Consider the following 24,556-nt stretch of genomic DNA (forward strand, 5'->3'; position numbering starts at 1 on the left):
GGCTATAATCCTGTTAAGGCTAAAAGCTGACTTCCAGGAATAATAATAATAAAAAAGTAAATAAATAATATATAAATATATAAATATATATATATATATATATATATATATATATATATATATATATATTACACACACACACACATTACATATACACACACACACACACACACACACACACACACACAAGATATATATATTATATATATACACACACACACAAAAAAAAAGTGAGTACACCCCTCACATTTTTGTAAATATTTTATTATATCTTTTCATGTGACAACACTGAAGAAATTACACTTTGCTACAATGTAAATTAGTGAGTGTACAGCTTGTTTAACAGTGTAAATTTGTTGTCCCCTCAAAATAACTCAACACATAGCCATTAATATCTAAACTGCTGGCAACAAAAGTGAGTACACCCCAAGTGAAAATGTCCAAATTGGGCCCAAAGTGTCAATATTTTTTGTGGCCATCATCATTTTTTTCAGCACTGCCTTAACCCTCTTGGGCATGGAGTTCACCAGAGCTTCACAGGTTACCACTGGAGTCCTCTTCACCTCCTCCATGATGACATCACGGAGCTGGTGGATGTTAGAGACCTTGTGCTTGTCCACCATCTGTTTGAGGATGCCCCACAGATGCTCAATAGGGTTTAGGTCTGGAGACATGCTTGGCCAGTCCATCACCTTTACCCTCAGCTTCTTTAGCAAGGCAGTGGTCATCTTAGAGGTGTGTTTGGGGTCATTATCCCAAAGGGAGGGGATCATGCTCTGCTTCAGTATGTCACAGTACATGTTGGCAGTCATGGTTCCCCCAATGAACTGTAGCTCCCCTGTGCCGGTAGCACTCATGCAGCCCATTGACACTCCCACCACCATGCTTGATTGTAGGCAAGACACACTTGTCTTTGTACTCATCACCTGGTTGCCACCACACATGCTTGACACCATCTGAACCAAATCCATTTATCTGGGACTCATCAGACCACAGGACATGGTTCCAGTAATCCATGTCCTTAGTCTTAGTTTGGGCTTTCTTGTGCATCAACTTTAGAAGAAACTTCCTTCTAGAATGACAGCCATACTGACCAATTTGATTCAGTGCGCAGCGTGTGGTCTGAGCACTGACAGGCTGACCCACCCCACCCCTTTAACTTCTGCAGAAATACTGGCAGCACTCATACGTCTATTTCCCAAAGACAACCTCTGGATAGGACGCTGACCATGTGCACTCAACTTCCTTGGTTGACCATGGTGAGGCCTGTTCTGGGTGGAACCTGTCCTGTTAAACCGCTGTATGGTCTTGGCCCCCATGCCACAGCTCAGTTTCAGGGTCTTGCCAATCTTCTTATAGCGTAGGCCATCTTTATTTAGAGCAACAATTCTTTTTTTCAGATCCTCAAAGAGTTCTTTGCCATGAGGTGCCATATTGAACTTCCAATGACCAGTATGAGAGAGAGAGATACCACCAAATTTAACACACCTGCTCCCCATTCACACCTGAGACCTTGTAACATTAACGAGTGAAGTGACACTGGAGAGGGAAAATGGCTAATTTGACCCAATTTTGACATTTTCATTTTGGAGTGTGCTCAATTTTGTTGCCAGCAGTTTAGACATTAATGGCTGTGTGTTGAGTTATTTTGAGGGGACAGAAAATTTACACTGTTATACAAGCTGTACACTCACTACATTACATTGTAGCAAAGTGTCATTTCTTCAGTGTTGTCATAAGAAAAGATGTAATAAAATATTTACAAAAAATGTGAGGGGTGTACTCACTTTTGTGAGATAATGTGTGTGTGTATATATATATATATATATATATATATATATATACACACACACGCACACACACACACACACACACACACACACACACACACACACACACACACGTACATACACATATATACATACACACTATAAATAAGCATAGGAGCAGTTTTTCCTGCCAAAGTATTGGTATTTCTGTCCACCCAGTTCTGAGATTCACATAGCTCTGCCATACATCACAGCTCTATCTGCCAGGGAGGCAGAACTGATCTTTCCATGCTGCAATTCAGGTATCCTCTTCTACCCCCCCGTTGTGTGATTGGACAGGGAAAGAAAGAGCAGACTGAGGCTGATAAGCTAATTTCTCAGTCACTCTACTCTCTTTTTTTTATCAGCATACTCCTTGCATTGCAACACAACTGATTAGCTACTTCTGCTGCTTCTCTCTGCCCAGTCTGAGCTCTGCTCTACAAGAACTGTAAGGGGCTAACATCATGTCAAATTTATTGTGCTTAAATTAAAAAAATACATGTAATGTGGTTCCAAAGGAGAAGGTTGTTTACTGTAGTGCATGCTCTGCATTAAGGTAAAAAAACAGCTCCCCCAGCCCGCCCTTATACTTTTCTGAGCCCAAGCTCGAGCTAGCTAGTGCTGTGCCCGACACAGGGGCTCTCTCCATTCTCTCCCTCCTTAAAGGGCAGATTGAGAGCAGAAAGAGCCATTGGCTCCTGCTGCTGTCAATCAAATCCTGTGACAGGGTGCATGGGGGGTGGGACCAAGCAGTGCTGTCTGCGTCTGTGGTCACAGACAGCATGGTCTCGGGTTCAAGCTCGCAGCTGTGCAACAATCTGAGCGCCTTCCTATGGTGGCACACCAAGAAAAGGAGGCGCCAGGAGTGCCAGCAGGGGACCTGAGAAGAGTAGGAACAGGGAAAATAATAAACATACTATATTTACCTGCTCCAATGGTTTTGCACAGAGCAGGTAAATATAACATGTTTATTATTTTAACAAAATTAACTTTACAATCACTAAGAATATTTTGATGAATATAGAGCTATATAATTGTGTATTTATATCTTCAAGGATTTCAGCTTTGAAATTATATTTCTTCTCCTGCACCGTGGCAGTAGTTAGCACTTCCACCTAGCAGCACTAGGGTTGTTAGTCCAAATTTCAACCACAGCATGTTACCCCTGTACCTGTGTAGGCTTTCTTTGGGTACTCCGGTTTCCTCCCACATGCCAAAGACATTCTGGTAGGTTAATTGGCTCCTGTCTAAACTGCCCTAATTTAAGTATGAATGCGAGTTGGGGACCTTAGCTGGTAATTTCTTTGAGGGCAAGGACCGATGTAAAAGTACATATATATGTAAAGTAAAGCGTAAATTTATAGCGCTATATACAGTAAGTACCTGTAATAATAATTATTATTGCTCTATAAAGCAATTGCAGATATAAGCAAATATTTTCCCTGAAAATATACGAACCTTAGAAGCAATACCATATGTAATATGCTCTTGCACTGTGACACCAATGCAAACAAAATAAATATATATGCTTTGTTATTCAGCCACAAAATCTGACAGGGAATGTTGAAGAAGACTAGTGTTACTCATGTCAACCCTAATATTGTATTATTATTTTATCTTCTGTACAATACCTTGCTGGTTAGTTCTGCATTGCAATTTGCTGAAAAAATATCTAACATCTAGTTTTTATACCATGTAATGCTGTGAAATTTTATTTCATGAACAAATATAAAACAGACATATTATAGCGAACTTGTACAATCTTCAAATAAACTATATGGCCAAAAATCTTTTGGATACCTGTCCATCATACCTGCATGAGTTTGTTAGCCATCCCATTCCAAAACCATGAACAATAAAAAATGGAGCTGCCCCCTTTGCGGTTGTATCAGCTTCCATTCTTCTAGGAAGGCTTTTTTTGTGAGTATGTCTGTGGGAATATCTGCCCATTCACTTAGCTAAAATAACCTTTGTGAGGTCAGGTATGGATGTTGCACAAGAGGACATGGCTTGCATTGGCATCAAATTCATTGTATCCATATTCCAAAAGGCTTAGGTCTGGACTCTGAGGGCCACTCGAATTCCTACACACACAATTTGTCACACCATGTTGTACCTTATAATAAAATACAGCCTAAAACAGACAAGATACCCGACTTGCTTAAAGTGGAACTAGAAGATTAAATAAAACATACTCCATTTGTAAACTCTCAAGTCTGAAAAACATATTACATGAAAACAATGTTCTGGTCATCCTCAGATGGCACCATCTTCTTGTACCTACAGGCTTGCTTATGGATGTGACAGTTCACCACACCCCATGCCTGCACTCGTCGAGCCCCATGACCTCAAAACTAGGCATCTATTGTTCAGCATCTAATGGTTGTCAAAAAGACAAAAAAGAAGAACAAGGGTAGATAAACTAGAGGGAGAAGTGCTTTGATCCAAGAGAAATAAAGGTTATAAGGTTTATTAAAAGGCTGGGTTTGCAAGCAAAAAAATAATGCATCTAGATTGACTTTACTTACATTTCGGGCTGCCAGTGTCATCAAACTGCCAGTGAAGAAGGTCATGTAATACCCTGGATATACGCCATGCCAAATAGCTGACAGCAGAAAAGTTTGAGCCGTAGGACTGTAGGTGGCTCTTTCATAACATACTCTGAGGAGCAAAGGAAATACAGTTATTCCCAATATACCCACACAAATCACTAACCCAGAGAACAGCTTGGCCACTTTCACCAAGTCTACTAGGTGGCTCCAGCCGCATGAACAAACCAATCATTCATGCAACCAGAATACCTGTGAGAATGAGCCCCGTTTTGTAAACAGCCTTGTGGGGGTTGCTAAATTTTAGGGGTCTAAAACAGACACCCAACTCCTCACTTTTGAGACAGAGAAAGAGACTGAGGACACAGATTACTCAATTCTTCTTTTGCAGCCTCAGCTGCAGAGTGAATGAACAGGAAACACTATATACAGAGGCTCCATGTTCATTTACAAACAAAAGCATTGTAAACACAGGGAGTGCCACAAGGGGATTGGTTCCAGTAATTGCACCAACTCCTGCTGCTCTGGGCCCCCTGCTGAACTTATGAGGCTTGTGCACCATATAGAAGGGCAGGTGTTATCCCCTTATCAGCCCTGTCTGCATCCATCTTAGCATGAAACAGAAATAGGTGGTTATGGCAACGAGAACTTAACAGCAGGAGTGCAAAGAGATCAGCCACCTCTTCCAAACATAAAGAACTCTATTAATAGCTTTTTTTAATATTTTGGATAGAATGGGGAGAGATTAGAACCCCTCCAGGATTTTAATGCTATGCAGGACTTTATTTGAGAGATTTCCCCTCACTTCCTGTTCTGCTGACAATGGTTTCACCAGATAATAAGTTAGACAAATCTCTATAACAGTACCTGTATAAGAGTAAAATCTGATAGATCTTTCACACACTATCATGCATTGTGCACTACATGAAAAAAGATGCAGGTGCATTATTTTGTCTGTTCTGGTGCCCTGACAGCTAATTTAACCACTTGACCACTGGGCACTTAAACACCCTTAATAACCAGACCAATTTTCAGCTTTCGTTGCTCTTACATTTTGAATGACAATTACTCAGTCATGCAACACTGGACCTATATGAAATTTTTGTCCTTTTTTTCACACAAATTGAGCTTTCTTTTGGTGGTATTTAATCACCGCTGGGTTTTTTATTTTTTGTGCTATAAAAGAAAAAATACAGAAAATTCTGTAAAAAAATGAATTTTTCTTCATTTCTGTTATAAAATTTAGCAGATTAGTAATTTTTTCTTCATAAATTTTGGCCAAAATTTATACCACTACATATTTTTGGTAAAAATAAGTACAAATTGGTGGATATTATTTGGTCTTTGTGAAAGTTATAGAGTCCACAAGCTATGGTGCCAATATCTGAAAATTGATCACACCTGAAGTACTGACGGCCTATTTCAATTCTTGAGACCCTAACATGCCAGAAAAGTACAAATATCCCCCAAATGACCCCTTTTTGGAAAGAAGACATTCCAAGGTATTTAGTAAGAGGCATGATGAGTTTTTTGAAGTTGTCATTTTTTCCCACAATTCTTTGCAAAATCAAGATTTTTTTTACTTTTTTTTTTTTTTCACAAAATTGTCATATTATCAGTTTATTTCTCACACAGCATATGCATACCACAAATTACACCCCAAAACACATTCTGCTATTACTCCCGTGTACGGCGATACCACATGTGTGAGACTTTTACACAGTGCGGCCACATACAGAGGCCCAACATGCAGGGAGCGCCATCAGGCGTTCTGGAGCACCCAGGACAATTCTGACATTTCTCTCCTACATGTAAAAATCATCATTTATTTGCTAGAAAATTACATCGAATCCCAAAACATTATATATGTTTTTTTAGCAAACACCCTGGAGAATACAATGGTGGTCATTGCAACTTTTTATCTCGCACGGTATTTGCGCAGCAATTTTTCGAATGCTTTTTTTTTGGTAAAAAAACTGTTTTGTGCTTAAAAAAAAAAAAACACAGTAAAGTTAGCCCAATTTTTGCATAATGTGAAAGATGAAGTTACACCGAGTAAATCGATACCTAACATGTCACTCTTCAAAATTGCACAGGCTCGTGGAATGGCGCCAAACGTCGCTACTTAAAAATCCCCATAGGCGACGATTTAATTTTTTTTTTTACTGGTTATATGTTTTGAGTTACAGAGGAGGTCTAGGGCTAGAATTATTGCTCTCGCTCCAACGTACGCAGCGATACCTCACATGTGTGGTTTGAACACCGTTTTCATATGTGGGCGGGACTTACGTATGCGTTCGCTTCTGCATGCGAGCACATGGGGACAGGGGCGCTTTCAAAAAAAAAAAAAAAATTTATTGTTCATTTTACTTTATTTATTTTAGTTTGACATTTTTTTCCCCAAAAATAAATTTTTTGATCACTTTTATTCCTATTACAAGGAATGTAAACATCCCTTGTAATAGGAATATGGCATGACAGGTCCTCTTTACAGTGAGATGTGGGGTCAATAAGACCCCGCATCTCACCTCTAAGCTGGGAAGCCTGAAAAAAAAAAAAAAAAAGAAAAAAGATTCTGGATTTGATAGTATTGGCGAGTCGGTAGAAGCACCAGAGGGCGGCGGGAGGGGGGGGGGTGTCTATGGCTGGGTATTGCAGGGTATCACCGACTATGGCTGGGTATATCAGAGTATGGCTGGGTATCTCAGAGTATGGCGTTGCAGAGTATTGCGTTGCAGAGCATTGCAGGATATTGGAGGGTGTTGCAGAGCATTGCAGAGTGTTGCACGGTATTGGCGGGTGTTGCAGAGCATTGCAGAGTGTTGCAGGGTATTGGTGGGTGTTGCAGAGCATTGCAGAGTGTTGCAGGGTATTGGCGGGTGTTGCAGAGCGTTGCAGGATATTGGAGGGTGTTGCAGAGCATTGCAGAGTGTTGCACGGTATTGGCGGGTGTTGCAGAGCATTGCAGAGTGTTGCAGGGTATTGGTGGGTGTTGCAGAGCATTGCAGAGTGTTGCAGAGCATTGCAGAGCGTTGCAGAGCGTTGCAGGGTATTGCAGGGTAATGCAGGGTAATGCAGAGTAATGCAGAGTAATGGCAGGGTATTGCAGAGTATTGCAGGGTAATGCAGACTATTGCAGGGTAATGCAGAGTAATGCAGAGTAATGCAGGGTAATGCAGGGTAATGCAGAGTAATGCAGGGTATTGCAGAGTAATGCAGAGTAATGCAGGGTATTGCAGAGTAATGCAGAGTAATGGCAGGGTATTGCAGAGTATTTGCAGGGAATTGAGGGGTTAATTTTCGGTGAGCAGCGATGTGGGCACTGCAGATGCAGCCCACATCGCTGCTGACACCGATCTCCTCCCCCTCCGCTGTTCCGATCGGTACAGAGAGGGGGAGGGAGGAACCGGCGTCATAACATGACGCCGGTTTGTTTACAAGTGATCACTCCGTCATTTGACGGAGCGATCACGTGGTAAACGGCCGCGACGAGCGGCCGTTTACCGTGATCCGTGATGCGCCGGGTCCTGTGGACCCGGCGGTCACGGATGCTCTCGAGTGCGCGCCCCAGGGGGCGCGCGAGAGCGGAATTCTGGGAGGACGTCATATGACGGCCTCCCACAGTTAAGAAACCGCCCTAAAGCCGTCATTCGGCTATAGGGCGGTTATTAAGTGGTTAAAGGGCTGCTTTGACACAATGTGTATTAAAACGCAGGCATTAAAGCAATGCACCAGAGTTGACAAGTGTGAGGGGGCTTATAGTGCTAGTTCCCACCAGATGCCGCTCCGTGTGCTTGTTTCTGCACTAAAAATACACGCAGTGTTTTCCATGTATTCCAATAGCTCTAGTTCACACCAGTTCAGTCAGTTCCAGTCAATTTCTGATGCAGAGAAAAAGTAGAGCGTGCTGCATTTTTTCTGCACAGCACTGTACTGGAACATAGCAAATTGTATCAAAAACACGCACTGAAACTGTGTGTGATCAACTAAGCAAATAGGAAAAAGTAAATGTGAAAATAAATGCCATGGTTGTGCCCATTTGGGTGGCGACCTCCATCTCAATATTTACTATAGGTAGGGGGTTCCCTACGTTTGTCACTGCAGAGGTGAACATAAAGGTTATTACAAAGTGAAAATGAGCTATTCGACTCGTGGTTGTTTGAGACACTGGTATACCATCAGTGCATCCAATTGTGATCAATCCCTGGTGAATATTACTCAGACTTATTATTGGTCATTAAAGACCCCACAGATTAGCTCATGGTTAATACCATTCAGGAAGAGGGTACCCAGTTCAAAAATCCACCTCTTCTCTACCTGCTGCAAGACCCTATCGAAATCGCCTCTTCTTTTTGGTAATTTCAGGGCTATTATGACTTTCACTTTTAGACCATCAACTCTTCCATCATGTACCTCCCTGAAATGTTGTACCATAGGATTCAGTTTTTGTTCAGAAGTCTAGTTTCTTCTTTTTGATCAAAGGTATATGTTCCTTAATCTTCACTTGGAGGCGTCTCTTGGTTTTCCCAATGTAGAACTTGTGGCAGGGGCACACGGGTATATATATATATATATATATATATATATATATATATATATATATATATATATATATATATACATATATACATATATATATATATATATATACATATATATATATATATATATATATATATATACATATATACATACACATACATATATATATATATATATATATATATATATATATATATACATACATACATATATATATATATATATATATATATATATATCCCTGTTAGTTGAGCAATTGATAAAACGTTTTATCTCATGTCTTAATTTCCATTATACTTGAGAACCTTTTGGTCTTCTCAATGAAAGGGCATATGCTGCAATGCCCATAGGTGTACATTCCAGTTACTTTTGACTTCTGATCCTTTGGGGGGACCCTAGAAAACTCTCAATGGACCAAAAGGTCTTTCAGGTTGTCAGCCCATTTCGCTACCATCTGAGAGTATGGTCCCACTATCCTTGCCAGTTGGGGACTGGAGGTGAGGACATGCCAGTTTGAATTTAGAACTTTTTTTTAACACTTCCCCATTGAGCTCCAAATGTTTTAATGTATCTAGCTTGACCGCTTTCCTTCTTGGCTCAATTTCCTCTTTGTGGTTTAGCAGTAATTCATCTCTCTCTGTGTATTGTAAGCTCTTTTTTTTTTAAGCTCTTCTCAATGTGTTATGGGAATATCCTCGTTCCCTGAATTGCTTATAGAGAGAATCAGCTTCCTTTTTGAACTGTTCCAAGTCAGTGCAGTTCCTCCTTATTCTAAGAAATTGGCCCATCAGGATTCCCCGAACAAGGAGTTCAGGATGGTGGCTTGTTGCGTAAACGAGGGCATTTGCTTCCTAAATGTTGATGTACTTAGAGGTCTTACTTAGAAAGGAATTTTGGTGGAAATTGTAGGCGAGACAGATATTCCTACCATTCCTGTTGAGTTCTCTAATGAACCAGTTCCAGTCCACATTAGCAGCACATCGCCGATGCAGCCTGCCCAGGCAGCCACATGGGCATGATACAATAACGAGGGGTTTACTAACTGTTCCTCCCAGGAGTTCTAGGTGTAGGCATGCCTATGCAGGGTGCTTTTATGGATGTCCAATTGATTTGTTGGAAGTCATTTAAAATAATTGTTACTCAGAACAAATTATATTTCTAACCTGACTAAAGAGGAGCGTACTGCCCTCCCAGAACTAAAAAATGCTCCTAACATTGTAATCAAAAACAGTTATAACAATGATTATGTGGGAGGGGCTGAATGACAACTTAGAGATAGGTCAACTTATCCTAAATTACCTTACCGTAAAAATTACCAAAAATAAGAGATTTTGATAGGGTCTTGCAGCAGGTTGATGAGGTGGATTTTTGAACTGGGTACCTTCCTCCCGAAAGGTATGAACTGTGAGCTGAACTTTGGGGTCTTTCTGGACCACTAGCTGACCTACCTACTAAATAACTTCTTGGAAAAAGTAGAATGTTCCATGAATTTGATGGGAACTATCCAAAGCCCCTCCTGCTGTATCTCCTCTCCCATTTCTTGTTGAAAAGCCAACGTTGTCTGGGTTTAAGCTGTTTAATTAGTGAATTCAATTTACACAGTCCCGGGTCATTTCTATTTTTATGCTTGAGTTTTAAAATTAGATGTATCACCATCACAGGGTGATTTATGAGGTCAAAATAGGAGTCTCACTTTTGCTACTGTAGCACTGACTCTCCTGTATATTAATGTATGTTAGCATCTTATAACAGAAGTCTATGAACGTTTCTATGGCTTAGTATTTGGTGCCGTCTAGTGGCCAAATACTGGTACTGAACTTAAATGTTTATTGCTTTGAAGAAAACACAAAAGACATATACAGGAAGTGACTGTTTCGATCAGAAGGTTGACCCTTTTACCCAGGAGGCTTGATGACCTACCCATGAACACTTTCTCTAGCAGTGCATGCTGGGTAGGACATAAAAGGACCCTGAGCGGCCATTTTAGGTCTCTTGGGAACACATGACCTGCCTGTGAGGACTGGTGCAGGGGCCTCCCGGAGGAAGTTACCTATTGCCTGTGCAAAGCGCAACCCTGCTCGGTTGTGTGAGTGACCTGAAGTGCCAGCGACTCAGATTGGATTGAGAGGATCCAGACACTCGTTTGAGCATCGGAAGACCAGGTCCAACAGTCGGAACGGGACGGAGTGACAGAGCCGGCTGACGCAGAAGCAAGCTGCAACTACCAGACCAAAGTTACCATACCAAGGTTCCGATCCAGTTGGTGAGCGGGTTGCTACCGACCATTTTCTAATCCATTGCACCTGGTCAGACTTGTATACAGACCTCGCTAAGATACTTCCCACGGAGGAGGAGTATAGCAACTGATGCTAGGCCGGCATAAGGCCTACTTACTACCACACTTCAAGCACTGTATTATATTTGCGGAAGCAACATTAGAATCATCCTTAATTCAACTGCTTTAACCTTGGATTACAAATTTATAAGGAGTTACCATTGCTAGCGAAGATCAGAAGATAAAGATTGAGTACTTTAAGTGAGATCTCACGCATAGCTATAAAAGTAGGGGGAGCTCCCACATATATATCTATATATATATATATATATATATATATATATATATATAGTAAAATATACTTTGGTTAAGTACCTTGTTGTGTGGAGTATTGCTCTCTCCCAGCAGTTGGATATTGTGATATATTATATTGTACTGTACCACAGCTGTGTCAAGGGGACTGAGCCAAGTTAGTGGAGTTTATTAGCAGAGTGCAGGCTCGACTCAAATCAGCAACACCTTTGGGGGTCAGTGCTACACTACTATACCCCTTGTGGTATATGGAAGTACTGCACCTCATGGCTTCTATAAATGGACATCTCCAATGTACCCCCTGGAGGTTCTGAATAAGCTTGCCGAGATTGTGGGCGGGCAAAACATGTCAACCGAGGGATGCACCACCTAGAGCCCTTAAATCACACTTCACCAACTAAGGGGGAGAGGGGGAGAATCTGGAGATCCAGGAACCTTCGTGACCAAGCCCCTGAGTGGTTACTCTCTGCGCACATGCAGAAGTTTACAAGGAGCATCGAGACAGAGGAGACAGGCACTGGTTATATTGCCTGCCAGGGAGCCATCGTCCATGAATGTGGCTGACAGCACTGCCAATGGCCAGGATGGACTTCATCTTGCACATGCCACTTATCAACCAACCGTCAGTCCCTCGGAAATCATACAAAAGTTACTTCCAGTGACATACTGCATATATTGCGGACCTCCAGTGACTGTATATACCACATCGGGTTATCAAGTTCTTCTTTTACCCATTCACTGGATGAAACGGTTTTGTTTTTCCGCTCCTCCATGCATTCAGTTCGGCCATCAGATGAGTACCTAAGGCTGATCATTAGCATACTATGTTGCCCTAAGTTTTGAACTTTGGAATGTCTCAGTAATATTCACTGTGGATTGATCACTATTGGATGTATTGATGGTACACCGGTGTCTCAAACAACGTGGGGAATATCTCAGTTTCACTTAGTAGCAACATTTATCTTTACCTTTGCAGTTACCAACGTAGGAGCCCCCCTACCTATAGTAGATATTGAGATTGATGTCACCACCCAAAAGGGCACAAAAATGCCACGTATTTTCACATTTAATTTTTCCTAATTGCTCAGTTGAGCATGTGACATGATAGGTACCTTACCCTGGATAGACGACCACATACTTCTTTCTGAACGATCTGTTGTGTGACTGGGCCCGGTGTGTGTCTATTATTTTAATTCATAACAACGTTGTTATCTTGGTGATAGGTTGAGAGTCAAAAAACTTTTTTTATGCTGCTATATGTATTTTTCTAAGAGTCCAATAAAATTTGAATCTTTTTTGTTACAATTGCATGCCTCCTGGGTATTTAATGTGATTGTAGCCGTATTAGTGCAATTGTGAAAATTGAGTACTGTCCGTGATACTTTTTTTATTTGCACTAACATACAATTTTTCAGGACAAGCTTTCGGGTATGTCCCCTTCTTCAAGGTCCAAGCAGTACTGATTTACAAATTTTTAAGCAGAATGTAAAAACAAAACAAAAAAAAAAAAACACCTCTGAGGGAAAGAACAACAAAAAAAACATACAAATCAATGGCAATAAAGATAAGAGAAGAGTTAGTGAGATAAGACAGAGGGAGAGCTATGGAATGGAGGGGGGGGGGGGGGGGGGGTTGCTAGTCACAGAGGGGGTTGTAAAACTTTAGTATAATGAGTAAAGAAACCTATATCTAAATTCAGGCCATTATTTTTTGTGTCAAAAAGAATTATCATTCTTAGTTCAAAGGTTTTCCTTTCCTGGATAGTTCTGAAATTCCCTTTAAGAACTAAAACATTGAGGTCTTCTATAGTGTGGTCCGGTTGTGAGAAGTGATGTCCCACAGGTGTACATAAACTGTCTTCTTTATGTTCCTTGATGGTATGTCTGTGTAAATTCATCCTCGTTTGCAACTTCTGTCCTGTTTCACCAACATAAGATCCTTTGCTGCACCTTTTGCATTGGATGAGGTACACAACATTGCTGGAGGTACAGTTGTAAGATCCCATGATATTGAAGGTCCCGTTTGTGTGTGTGACACTTTTGGATAGATTGATCTGGTAAGACACTCTGAAAGGAATATTCCAACAACCCCCATTATTGGCTTTCAGACAACCACCCAACCTCAGACACAAACTAATCAGCAGGAAACTTCACTCTGATTATGATGACACAAATAATGGAAGCAAACCCTGCAATAAAAAGCGCTGCAAACTATGCAACCAGATCAACCAGAGGTGTTTTTTTTTTTTTTTTTTTTTTTTTTGTTTTGTTTTTACATTCTGCTTAAAAATTTGTAAATCAGTACTGCTTCGACCTTGAAGAAGGGGACATACCCGAAAGCTTGTCCTGAAAAATTGTATGTTAGTGCAAATAAAAAAAGTATCACGGACAGTACTCAATTTTCTATGCCTCCTGGGAACACTTTATACCTACTGTCCTTTGGAAATCCTTTTCCATCTTACCTTGCATATACATTATTTTGGTATGTTCACCCACCCTTATACAGTGCTTGAAAAAGCATTCACACTCCTTGAAATTTTCCACATTTTGTCATGTTGCAACCAAAAACGTAAATTTATTTTACTGGGATTTTATGTGATAGACCAACACAAAGTGGCACATAATTGTGACATGGAAGGAAAATGATAAATGGTTTTCAATGTTTTTTTACAAATAAATATCTTAAAAGCGTGGCGTGCATTTGTATTCAGCCCCCTTTACTCTGATAACAATAACTAAAATCTAGTGGAACCAATTGCCTTCAGAAGTCACTTAGTTAATAGAGTCCACCTGTGCGTAATTTAATTTCAGAATAAATGCAGCTGTTCTGTGAAGCCCACATAGGTTTGTTAGAGACAGGTCAGGGATAAAGTTGTGGAGAAATTTAAAGCAGGGTTAGGTTATAAAAAACAGAGCACTGTTCAATCCATTATCCTAAAATAGAAAGAGTATAATACAACTGCAAATCTACCAAGACATGGCCGTCCACCTAAATTGAATCCTCCCTCCCTGCTCTGGAGCAGGGGCTTGGAGGAACGATCTAACCCAGCTATAGCAATTACAAGGCAGGGGAGATCTGCACTGATGAAAACGATTCTGTTTGCTTGTAATTTTAACGAAAATGTTTTAACATTTTCAACATACTGTATAAATACTATTAAATAATTACTAAATATTAATATTAATAAATAATATTAATTATTAAATATTAATTGACTTTGATTTTTTAAGTACCATATGTAATTTTCATTAGTTCTTAAAACACACCTTTAACATTTACAAAAATAATGTCTAATATTGAGTAATATAGACAAAACTTTTAAGGTATGTGCATTTCCATATTCTAATTGAGTAACATTTACTTAAAAATAATCTTTTCATTTGACTGAAATTGCGAGATGTATATGCGACGTTGCACCCAAACAAAATTGACATCTTTTTTTCCCCACAAATAGAGCTACTTTTGGTGGTATTTGATCACCTCTGCGTTTATTTTTTGCGCAATACACAAAAAAAGAGCGTCAATTTTGAAAAACAAAACAAAAAAACGCAATACTTTTTACTCTTTGCTATAATAAATATCCCCCAAAAATATATAAAAAAAACAATCTTTTTCCTCAGTTTAGGCCAAAATGCATTCTACATATTTTTGATAAAAAAACATGCAATAAGCATATATATTGGTTTGCGCAAAAGTTATCGCGTCTGCAAACTAGGGGATAGTTTTATGGCATTTTTATTATTATTATTTTTTTTTTTTACTAGTAATGGCGGCGATCTGTGATTTTTATCAGGACTGCGACATTATGGCAAAACACATAAGACAATTTTGACACATTTTTGGGACCATTGGCATTTATACAGTGATCAGTGCTATAAAAATGCATTGATTACTGTAAAAATGTCAATGGCAAGAAATGGGATAACACTAGAGATCAAGGGGTTAATTGTGTTCTAACCTAGGCCTAGTGTGTGTTCTAACTGAAGGAGGGAGGGGACTGTGTAGGTGAGATGACAGATCGCTGTTCATACTCTGTATGAACAGAGGATCAGTCACTTCTCCCCTCAGAGAACCAGAAACTGTGTGTTTACACATACAGATCCGGTTCTCCGTGGGCCCCGAGCAATCGCAGGAGCACTGGCACCGTGGGCATGCAGGGGGTGCTCACGCCCCTAGTGGCCACAAGGGGAAGCGACGTTACAGAATGTCGTTTTGCCCAGCCGTGTACAACTGCGGCAGCTGGTCGGTGAGTGGTTAAAGTGCAAATTACTTTCCTAAAAGGCTTAAAAAAAAGTTAATACATTCTGTATTCTATGTTCTTTCCAGATATATTGTTTGTTACGTGTGTGTGTGTTTCAGTTTGATTTGTTAGCTGAGAAAGAGGCATTTTTTTTCTTTTAAAAAAAAATAAACAAATTACATTTACATTTGATGCTGTTTTAATAATATTAACTAATTAATTTGTAACACTTTATAAATAATACATGTTAATTTGTTTTGATAGCCTGTTTCATGAGACTACTCCTTTTTTAAAAAAAACATTAGTGGTGTGGTGGTTAGCACTTTCACCTAACAGGAAAGGGGCACTGGTTCGAATCCCGACCACGACATTACCTGCCCAGAGTCTGTATGTTCTATCCTGTGTCTGCGTAGGTTTCCTCCCACACTCCAAAGACATGTGTGTGTGTAGGTATGAATGTGAGTTAGATATCTTAGATTGAAAGCTCCATGAGGGCAGGGACTGATGTGAATGCACAATGTATATGTAAAGTGCTGCGTAAATTGATGGTGCTATACAAGTACTTGAAATAAATAATTACTCACAAGATCACCCTTCAAGGTGTTGGATGGTGGTGAATACTTATCGGAATCAATGTATTTTCATCACTGAACTATTTTCTATTGGATTTTCCATCAGTTTATATACTGATCTATGTTATGTGCATTTTATTAGCGCAACTTGATAGAGTTTATTTTAGTGGGACCGTGTTAGTATCACACAGAAAAGTTTCTCCTGGGTCACGATTTAGTTTAATAACGTGGTTTCTTACGTTTTCTTGTCATTTAGTAACTGCCTGCCCATATGAGGTACAGGCAGACAGCTACACAGACAGTTCGCAGGAGCCTGAGATTGCACCGGTGATCTGCTAATCGTGGGTGCAATGCTTTACAGGCTCCTAATTTTTAAAAAAGTACATTTTTTTACCTGCAAATAGATAGTGCATTTTTTTTTTTTTTAATAAAGGTGAACTTATCCTTTACAATACAGTTTTGTTACTGCATCTGGACTGCAGTGTTTACTGCTGCACTGCACTTCCCCACATGTATACAATAGAAAAAAATATGTCCTTAAAAATGCAATATGGAGCAAAAAGAAGCATACCTCTTAAGCCACAGTGCAGTCTGTATGTTCCAGTTATCAATAAACATCTTAAAGCTTGTTGAAAACTGAAATAAAAAACAACATTAGAGATCACTAAATATGTTCCTTTGCTTTATCGAATATTTTTTTCTAATTAATTCCAAATGAATGAGGTAGCTACAGTGCCTTGGAAAAGTATTCACACCCCTTGAAATTTTCCACATTTTGTCATGTTACAACCAAAAACAAATGTATTTTATTGGGATTTTATGTGATAGACTAACACAAAGTGGCACATAATTGTGAAGTGAAAGGAAAATGATAAATGGTTCTATTTCTACTAATAAATACTGGTATGTAAAAAGTGTGGCGTGCATTTGTATTCAGCTCCCCTGAGTCAATACTTTGTAGAATCACCTTTCAATTACAGCTGCAAGTCTTTTTGGGTATGTCTCTACCAGCTTTGCACATCTAGAGAGTGACATTTTTGCCCATTCTTCTTTGCAACATAGCTCAAGCTCTGTCAGATTGAGTGGAGAGCTTCTGTGAATAGCAATTTTCAAGTCCTGCCACAGATTCTCAAATGGATTTAAGTCTGGAATTTGACTATTTGACTGGGCCATTCTAACACATGAATATGATTTGATCTAAACCATTCTATTGTAGCTCTGGCTGTATGTTTAGGGTCGTTGTCCTGCTTTTTCCAACGAGAAATCCGATTGTGTGCACACGCAATAACAGGTTTTCTTCTAAGATAGCCCTTTATTTGGCTCCATCCATCTTCCCATCAACTCTGACCAGCTTCTCTGTCCCTGTTGAAGAGAGGCATCCCCACAAAATGATGCTGCCACCACTATGTTTAACCGTGGGGATGGCGTGTTCAGGGCGATGTGCAGTGTTAGTTTTCCGCCACACATAGCGTTTGGCTTTTAGGCCAAAAAGTTCAATTTTGGTCTCATCTGACCAGAGCACCCTCTTCCACATGTTTGCTGTGTCCCCCACATGACATCTCGCAAACTGCAAATGGGACTATCCTATGGCTCTCTTCTTGCCACTCTTCCATAAAGGCTAGATTTGTGCAGTGCACGACTAATAGTTGTCCTGTGGACAGATTCTCCCACCTCTCCCAGAGTTACCATGGACCTCTTGGTTGCTTCTCTCATTAATGTTCTCCTTGCCGACCTGTCAGTTTAGGTGAATGGCTATGTCTTGGTAGGTTTGCAGTTGTGCCATAATCTTTCCATTTTTGGATGATGGATTGGACAGTGCTCCGTGAGATGTTCAAAGCTTGGGATTTTTTTTTATAACCTAACCCTGCTTTAAAATTCTCCACAACTGTATCCCTGACCTGTATGGTGTGTTTCTTGGCCTTCATGATGTTGTTTGTTCTCGAAGGTTCTCTAACAAACCTTCAAGGGCTTCACAGAACAGCTGTATTTACACTGAGACTAAATTACACACAGGTGAACTCTATTTACTAATTAGGTGACTTGAAGGCAACTGGTTCCACTAGATTTTAGTTAGAGGTATCAGAGTAAAAGGGGCTGAATACAAATGCATGCTACACTTTTCACATATTTGTAAAAAAATATTGAAAACCATTTAAATTTTCATTCCACTTCACAATTATGTGCCACTTTCTGTTGGTCTATCACATAAAATCCCAATAAAATACATTTACGTTTTTAGTTGTAACATGACAAAATGCGGAAAATTTCAAGGGGTGTGAATACTTTTTCAATGCACTGTAAAAACTGAATTAAGGGGACTACATGTGTGAATGAGACGACTTACAAATATAAAGAATAATGTCAATCTTAGAGTAGGAAAGTTAGGCTACATTTATAGCCCTAGCCACTGCTATTAAAAGGGACCCATGGTAGATTACTTTTCAGAGGTGTTTGACAGGAGGCGAGGAGGCAAAATGTCACCTCCCTGCCTGTTTTTCACCCTGTAAATGCCACACCACCGTCTCTATGCACTTGAAAGGTCGTGCATGGCGGCTGTACTGTCTGCTGAACATGACAGGGGGATGATTTTTTTTACACTGCATGTGTACAACCTCACTTTTGCAGCTTAAGGGGGTGGGGGGGGGGGGGGGGGGGCAGTAAAGATGCGGCTCAATCGCCTGTTTTTACTACCCCCTGACAACAAGATTAAACAAGCACTTACTTTGTCACAAAATGGCAGCTACTACAGTCTCAAATACAGATAATCCTAAACTTTAGATGAACTGTCTTTTTTCAAGCAGACTGACTATGCCACCATGTATCTCAAAGTAAATATGAGACGCCTGTGCTCATCATATAATAAAATAATGTATCCCCACGGATTAGCAAATACTTGGATAATATTACCTGTCACAGCAGAGGCATTTGCTTTATCAGTACAAATTGGCACAAGCAGTATTGTGAAGCTTCCTTGAAGGAAATCCACTGTTTAGTAATCCAGTTAAAACTCTGCTGCCATGACAGGTTCACACTAAGCCTAGCAGCTAGTCACCTGCCACCTACTCGTGGTCAGCAAGTTGGCAGATCAGTGAGAAAATCCGCGCATGAAGATCTAAGTAAAAAACCTTTGCTTTGTAAATGTTGGTAAACGTGTTTCCGAGAGATACTGCTCACTTTCGTTAGCACTGGGCATACAAGGATCTCAGTCATCTCTTTTAGTATCTTAGTTTTAACCCTGTGTGTACTCAAAAGATAACCCCATTGCTCCTACCTGAACATTCTATAGAGGACAGCCCTGTCTTACTTATAGAATAAAAGAATACCTTATAAATTAAATGGCCTGAAAAGCAAATATACTTTTTTTATTTATTAGTGGGACAGCTCTTTTAGCTGATGGGACTTCATCTTTTTTTCTACTATTTATACTTTTTAAAATATTAAGCTTTTTAACACTTTTTTTTTACTTTGAAGTCAATGCGAGCATGCTTAAAATCCTTAAAATCTTCTTCCTCTGTCAAAAGTTTCAGCTCCTTCATAATTTCACCTATAGACGCCAAACAAACTTTTATAATGTTCACAAAATATTCAGCTATCTGGCTATATCTTTTTAGTTTGATATATTTTACAGTTTTTGTGAAAAAGCTGTTTAAGTTTAGTGATCATTTCAGAAAATTTCATTAAATTTAGGGCATCCAGGCTTTTGTTGTCTGTTTTGTTTCCATGGTTACCAAAGCTTCTTATACACAGTGATGAGCGGTGGGGGAGAGCACAGACACACCATGTACTGATTTATAATAGAGGAATATGATGGGCAGTTTTGATGGGGGCAATATGATGGGGAAGTTTTGATGCTATTCAGCATTCCCACGCATTTTCTCCAGGAAATGCATTTTCTAGCTCCAAATATAAGATTTTCAAATTATCATTTTTTTCAAATTTTCAAAAAAAATAAACATCAGAAAAAAGTAAAAACAAATCTATTAATAATTAAAAGCAACTGAAGTCATATAGAAGTTGCTTATAATGATTATATACTGTAACTGTGTAATAATACAATTGGTGCTTTGTTCTTTCCATATAAATAACACACATGTTCTCTTATGCATATCTTCAATTCGTGTTTAGATTGCCCTTTAAAAACTGTTTGTTACAAGGGCAGCGTAAACAACAAATGGCCTCTCTTGTATCATAGGTTTATTGATCTTTTATATCAAATTAATTTTTGTGCTGGTATAAATGAAGTCTTATGTTTTTCTTACTTTCAGCTGTTTGTTTAGTTTTTCAAGTCATTCATTTCAAACACCTATTGAACCCACACCTTTACATTTATTATGCCTCCTCTCTACTTATTGCTCTTGTTTTAAACAGTTGGGGCAAATTTTAGGACTAAATTAGACTCCCCATAAAAATCAAATTGAGTCTGTCTGGAAGGACAGGTCCAAATATTTTATCTTTCTCAGGATAGTCTAATATCCTCTGATGATGTCTTGTACTGTATAAGCCTGTGAATTATACTCTTACCTATACTTATATCTTACTTATACTTATTACTCTATAATTCTCTTATATACTGTATATACATTTCTCAGCACAATCCCTTCTATCTTTATCTTTGCTTGTAAGCAACTTTGTCCTATCTAGGCTTGTTAATTCTTTTGCCTCTTGTATCGGGAGTTCTTTAACCACTTTCAGACCGGACCAATTTGCTGGTCAAAGACCAGACCACTTTTTGCAATTCGGCACTGCGTCGCTTTAACTGACAATTGCGCGGTCGTGCGACGTGGCTCCCAAACAAAATTGACGTCCTTCTTTTCTCACAAATAGAGCTTTCTTTTGGTGGTATTTGATCACCCCTGCGGTTTTTATTTTTTGCGCTATAAACAAAAATAGAGCGACAATTTTGAAAAAAAACGCATTATTTTTTACTTTTTGTTATAATAAATATCCCCCAAAAATATATTAAAAAAAATTTTTTCCCTCAGTTTAGGCCGATACAAATTCTTCTACATATTTTTGGTAAAAAAAAATCGCAATAAGCGATTATTGATTGGTTTGCGCAAAAGTTATAGCGTTTACAAAATAGGGATAGTTTTATAGCATTTTTATTAATAATTTTTTATTATTTTTTTTCACTAGTAATGGCGGCGATCAGCGATTTTTATTGTGACTGCGACATTGTGGGGGACCCATCGGACATTTTTGACACATTTTTGGGACCATTGTCATTTATACAGTAATCACTGCTATATAAATGCAGTGATTCCTGTGTAAATGACACTGGCAGTGAAGGGGTTAACCACTGGGTGGCAGTGTAGGGGTTAAGTGTTCCTAGGGGTGTGTTACTAACTGTGGGGGGGTTGGGCTTTCATTTAGTGAACACTGATCTCTGCTCCAATCACATGGAGCAGAGATCAGCGTCACTAGTTGCTAGGCAGAATGGAGAAATGCTGTTTACTCGGCATTTCCTCCATTCGGCCGCTCCGTGAGACGATCGCGGGGATGCCCGCGGCGATCGAGTCCGCGGGTCACGCGACCGGACTCACGGGGGTCCCGACCAGCGCGGGAGCGCGCCGCCGGCAGCGCGCTCCCGATGGCAGGGCGGCATTCAATATTGGACGTACCTGTACGCCAATATGCCTGCCCGTGCCATTCTGTCGACGTACATCGTCGTGCGCTGGTCGGGAAGTGGTTAAGATATCCTCTTCGCTCTCTCTCTGAACTGTTCTGACAGTCCACTTACTTCATGTAATCATTGATAACACTATAATTCCTCTGATGTTGTCTATGTTGGCTTTTTGCAAAGCTGTGCAACAAATGACAACTGTCTGATAATATTAAACTATTTGAGTCAGCCGTTTCATGACATGCCTTCGTGTGAACATTATTAATTATTAATATGTATAATTAAATTATCTAATTGCTTCTGTGAAACCTTTTAAAAGAAAATAATATCTATATTTTTTCAAGAGGCCCACACCATACTCTCCGTGGTTCTAGATTAATTTGGATTTGCAATATGTCACAAAAAGATTGGCATAGCCCCTCCCCATAGCTGTACCAGTAGTCTAAAGAAAGAAGGTATTGACCATCCTAAAATAGCCCAGGGTGAGTATAGACTAAATGCCTTCCAAAATAAACTCTGTATTAAATTAATATAGCCGTTTGCTTGTAGGAAAAATGTAAGCTAAATCCCTTGTTACCTCCTCCAATGCTCATCTCCAGGACTTCTCCAGAACCTCTCCCATCCTCTGGAACTCCCTGCCCCAGTATGTCCTGCCAGCTCCTACCCTCAGCGCCGCTGTTAGAAATCAGGGGGCCCCGTACAGCATAGGGGGAAACAAAAATCCCCACTGCTAGCACAAATCTCCCTCACCCATATCGATAGGGGTCGGTGTGTGTACAGTGCAATGCGATCTCGTCCTGGCTGTAAGTGTGGGAGGGGGCAGGGGGAAGGAGCTCAGCGGCGGACAGCCATGGGGGCAGAACTGAAATCAACCCACCCCAGCACCCCCTAAATCTGGCCCTCTGTGTCTTTCACCCAGCCTGAAAGCCATTGAGGGGGAGAAACCAGCTTTAAATTGCTGGGTGAAAGGCGCTGTCATCCTTCATTCTCTGCTCTACAAATCCTCCTGCCATCCAGGCCCCCCTGTGTGCCCAAGTCCCCTACAGGAGGACTGGTGGGCCCCCCTATCAGCGGCCCTGCCTACCCTGTCCGCCTTTAGGCAATCCTTGAAAACTCACTTATTCAGGGAAGCCTACCCCACCTCCACCTAAAAACTGTACTTGAGTCACCTCCATCAGATCATCCCCTGCAGCTATTACGTTTTGTACCACCTCCCCCTCCCTTTAGATTTTAAGCTCCATGAGCAGGGCCCACCTACTCTTTCTGTATTAAACTGTATTGTAATTACACTGTCCGTGTTTTTATTGGAAAGTGCTGCGTAAACTGTTGGCATTATATAAAACCTGTATAATTATTTTAGGTGGATAGTAGAATACTAGAATTCTTAATGTTTTTTGTTAGTGACACAGTTTTATTGAGCTTTATTGAGAACCCATAAATCATTCTCTTTAGGGGCTAATGTATTTAAAGCTGACACTGTACAGTACCTTCCCCTTTATCTGCTGGTCATATAATCAAGTTTTCATTTTTCAAGAGTCTATTTTTCAAAAGATTCTATTTACATTGTCATCCTTACTTTGACTTGTATGAAAATTCTTGATGTCTCTAACTGTTAATTCCTGGAATGCCATAAAACCGTCTCCAATCTCTAACTTTGGAAAAAAATTGATTTGTTATAATTTAGCATGTTTGTCACCCCTTAGGGTGCTCAGTTCAATGGATTTTTTGGTAATATTTTTTCAAACATCATTTTTGTACAAATTGTTTAAAATATTTGTTGAAATTTTTAAACTTTCACACCACTGCATTTTTTTTTTATATGCATTCCTTATTTTAGAAAAGGAAAAACAACCATCAGGAAAAAGTAGAATGTGCCCATTCTAGTGGCAACTGTGATACAGGTTATACTTTATGGTAAAAACCCTAGTAGTATAGAGACATTTCAGTGACAATCTGAACAAAAGCAACAGTCGCAGCTAAGCTACCAAAGATAGGAGATGAGCTACTGATTCATAAGATGGCTCAGAATGTTTCCTGGTGCAGAGTTTTTTTTTATTTTACCTAAATACAGAAGTGGATGGTAATACAAGAAGGCAGCTGCTACTGTGGGGAGGAGGGGGAAGTAAGATTCGGGCCAGGATCTTAGAGACCAGGTTTTCAGAGAAGGGTATGGGGGAGGATGTAGGTAAGTTCAGAGGGTAGAAAAAAAAAGTAGGACAAAGGGGGCATTTATTGAGAGGAAGCCAGGAAACCCATCCTGGATGGAGAAGAAAAATTAAGGGGGGGAACGGGAGGAATTAGGGTGGGATCGGAGGGAGTAGAGAGGGTAGGAAAGAGTGTTAGGAAACAGACTGATGGAGGAGACAGCTAATTGGGGTGTACTGGGGAAGCCATCCCATCAGAGCAGATACAGTAAGGCTAGCACAAAGCTATCTATATTCCTCAGTGACAGAGAAGTCTATTCAGTAGAACCGCATGGTTTGGAGCTTTGAGGGAGCTTGTCAGGTCTTCCGTTAGCCACTGCAAATGTGAAATCTTCATTTAGTAACTTTAAACTTTTTAAAGTAACTAAAGTAAACTATTTTTGGTTTTGGATAGTGTGCAGAGGGATTAGAATGCTTGTCAGTTTTTA

The 24,556-nt window shown here is 39.9% G+C and overlaps 1 protein-coding gene across 1 annotated transcript in view; it reads right to left on the reverse strand.

Annotated features, from left to right (window-relative positions):
* Window positions 1–24,556, reverse strand: part of MBOAT2 (membrane bound glycerophospholipid O-acyltransferase 2) — a 366,457-nt gene that overhangs the window by 27,569 nt on the left and 314,332 nt on the right. The window contains exons 12-13 of the mRNA XM_077488747.1: window positions 16,873–16,937; window positions 4,340–4,472 (exon numbers count right to left, since the gene is read on the reverse strand). Coding sequence (XP_077344873.1) covers window positions 4,340–4,472; window positions 16,873–16,937 — 198 coding nt within the window. The remainder of the gene's footprint in view (window positions 1–4,339; window positions 4,473–16,872; window positions 16,938–24,556) is intronic.

This window comes from Lithobates pipiens, unplaced genomic scaffold (assembly GCF_037356315.1).
Source record: "Lithobates pipiens isolate NorthernLeopardFrog02 unplaced genomic scaffold, aLitPip1_a1.2 Scaffold_18, whole genome shotgun sequence".
NCBI classification, from domain to species: Eukaryota; Metazoa; Chordata; class Amphibia; order Anura; family Ranidae; genus Lithobates; species Lithobates pipiens.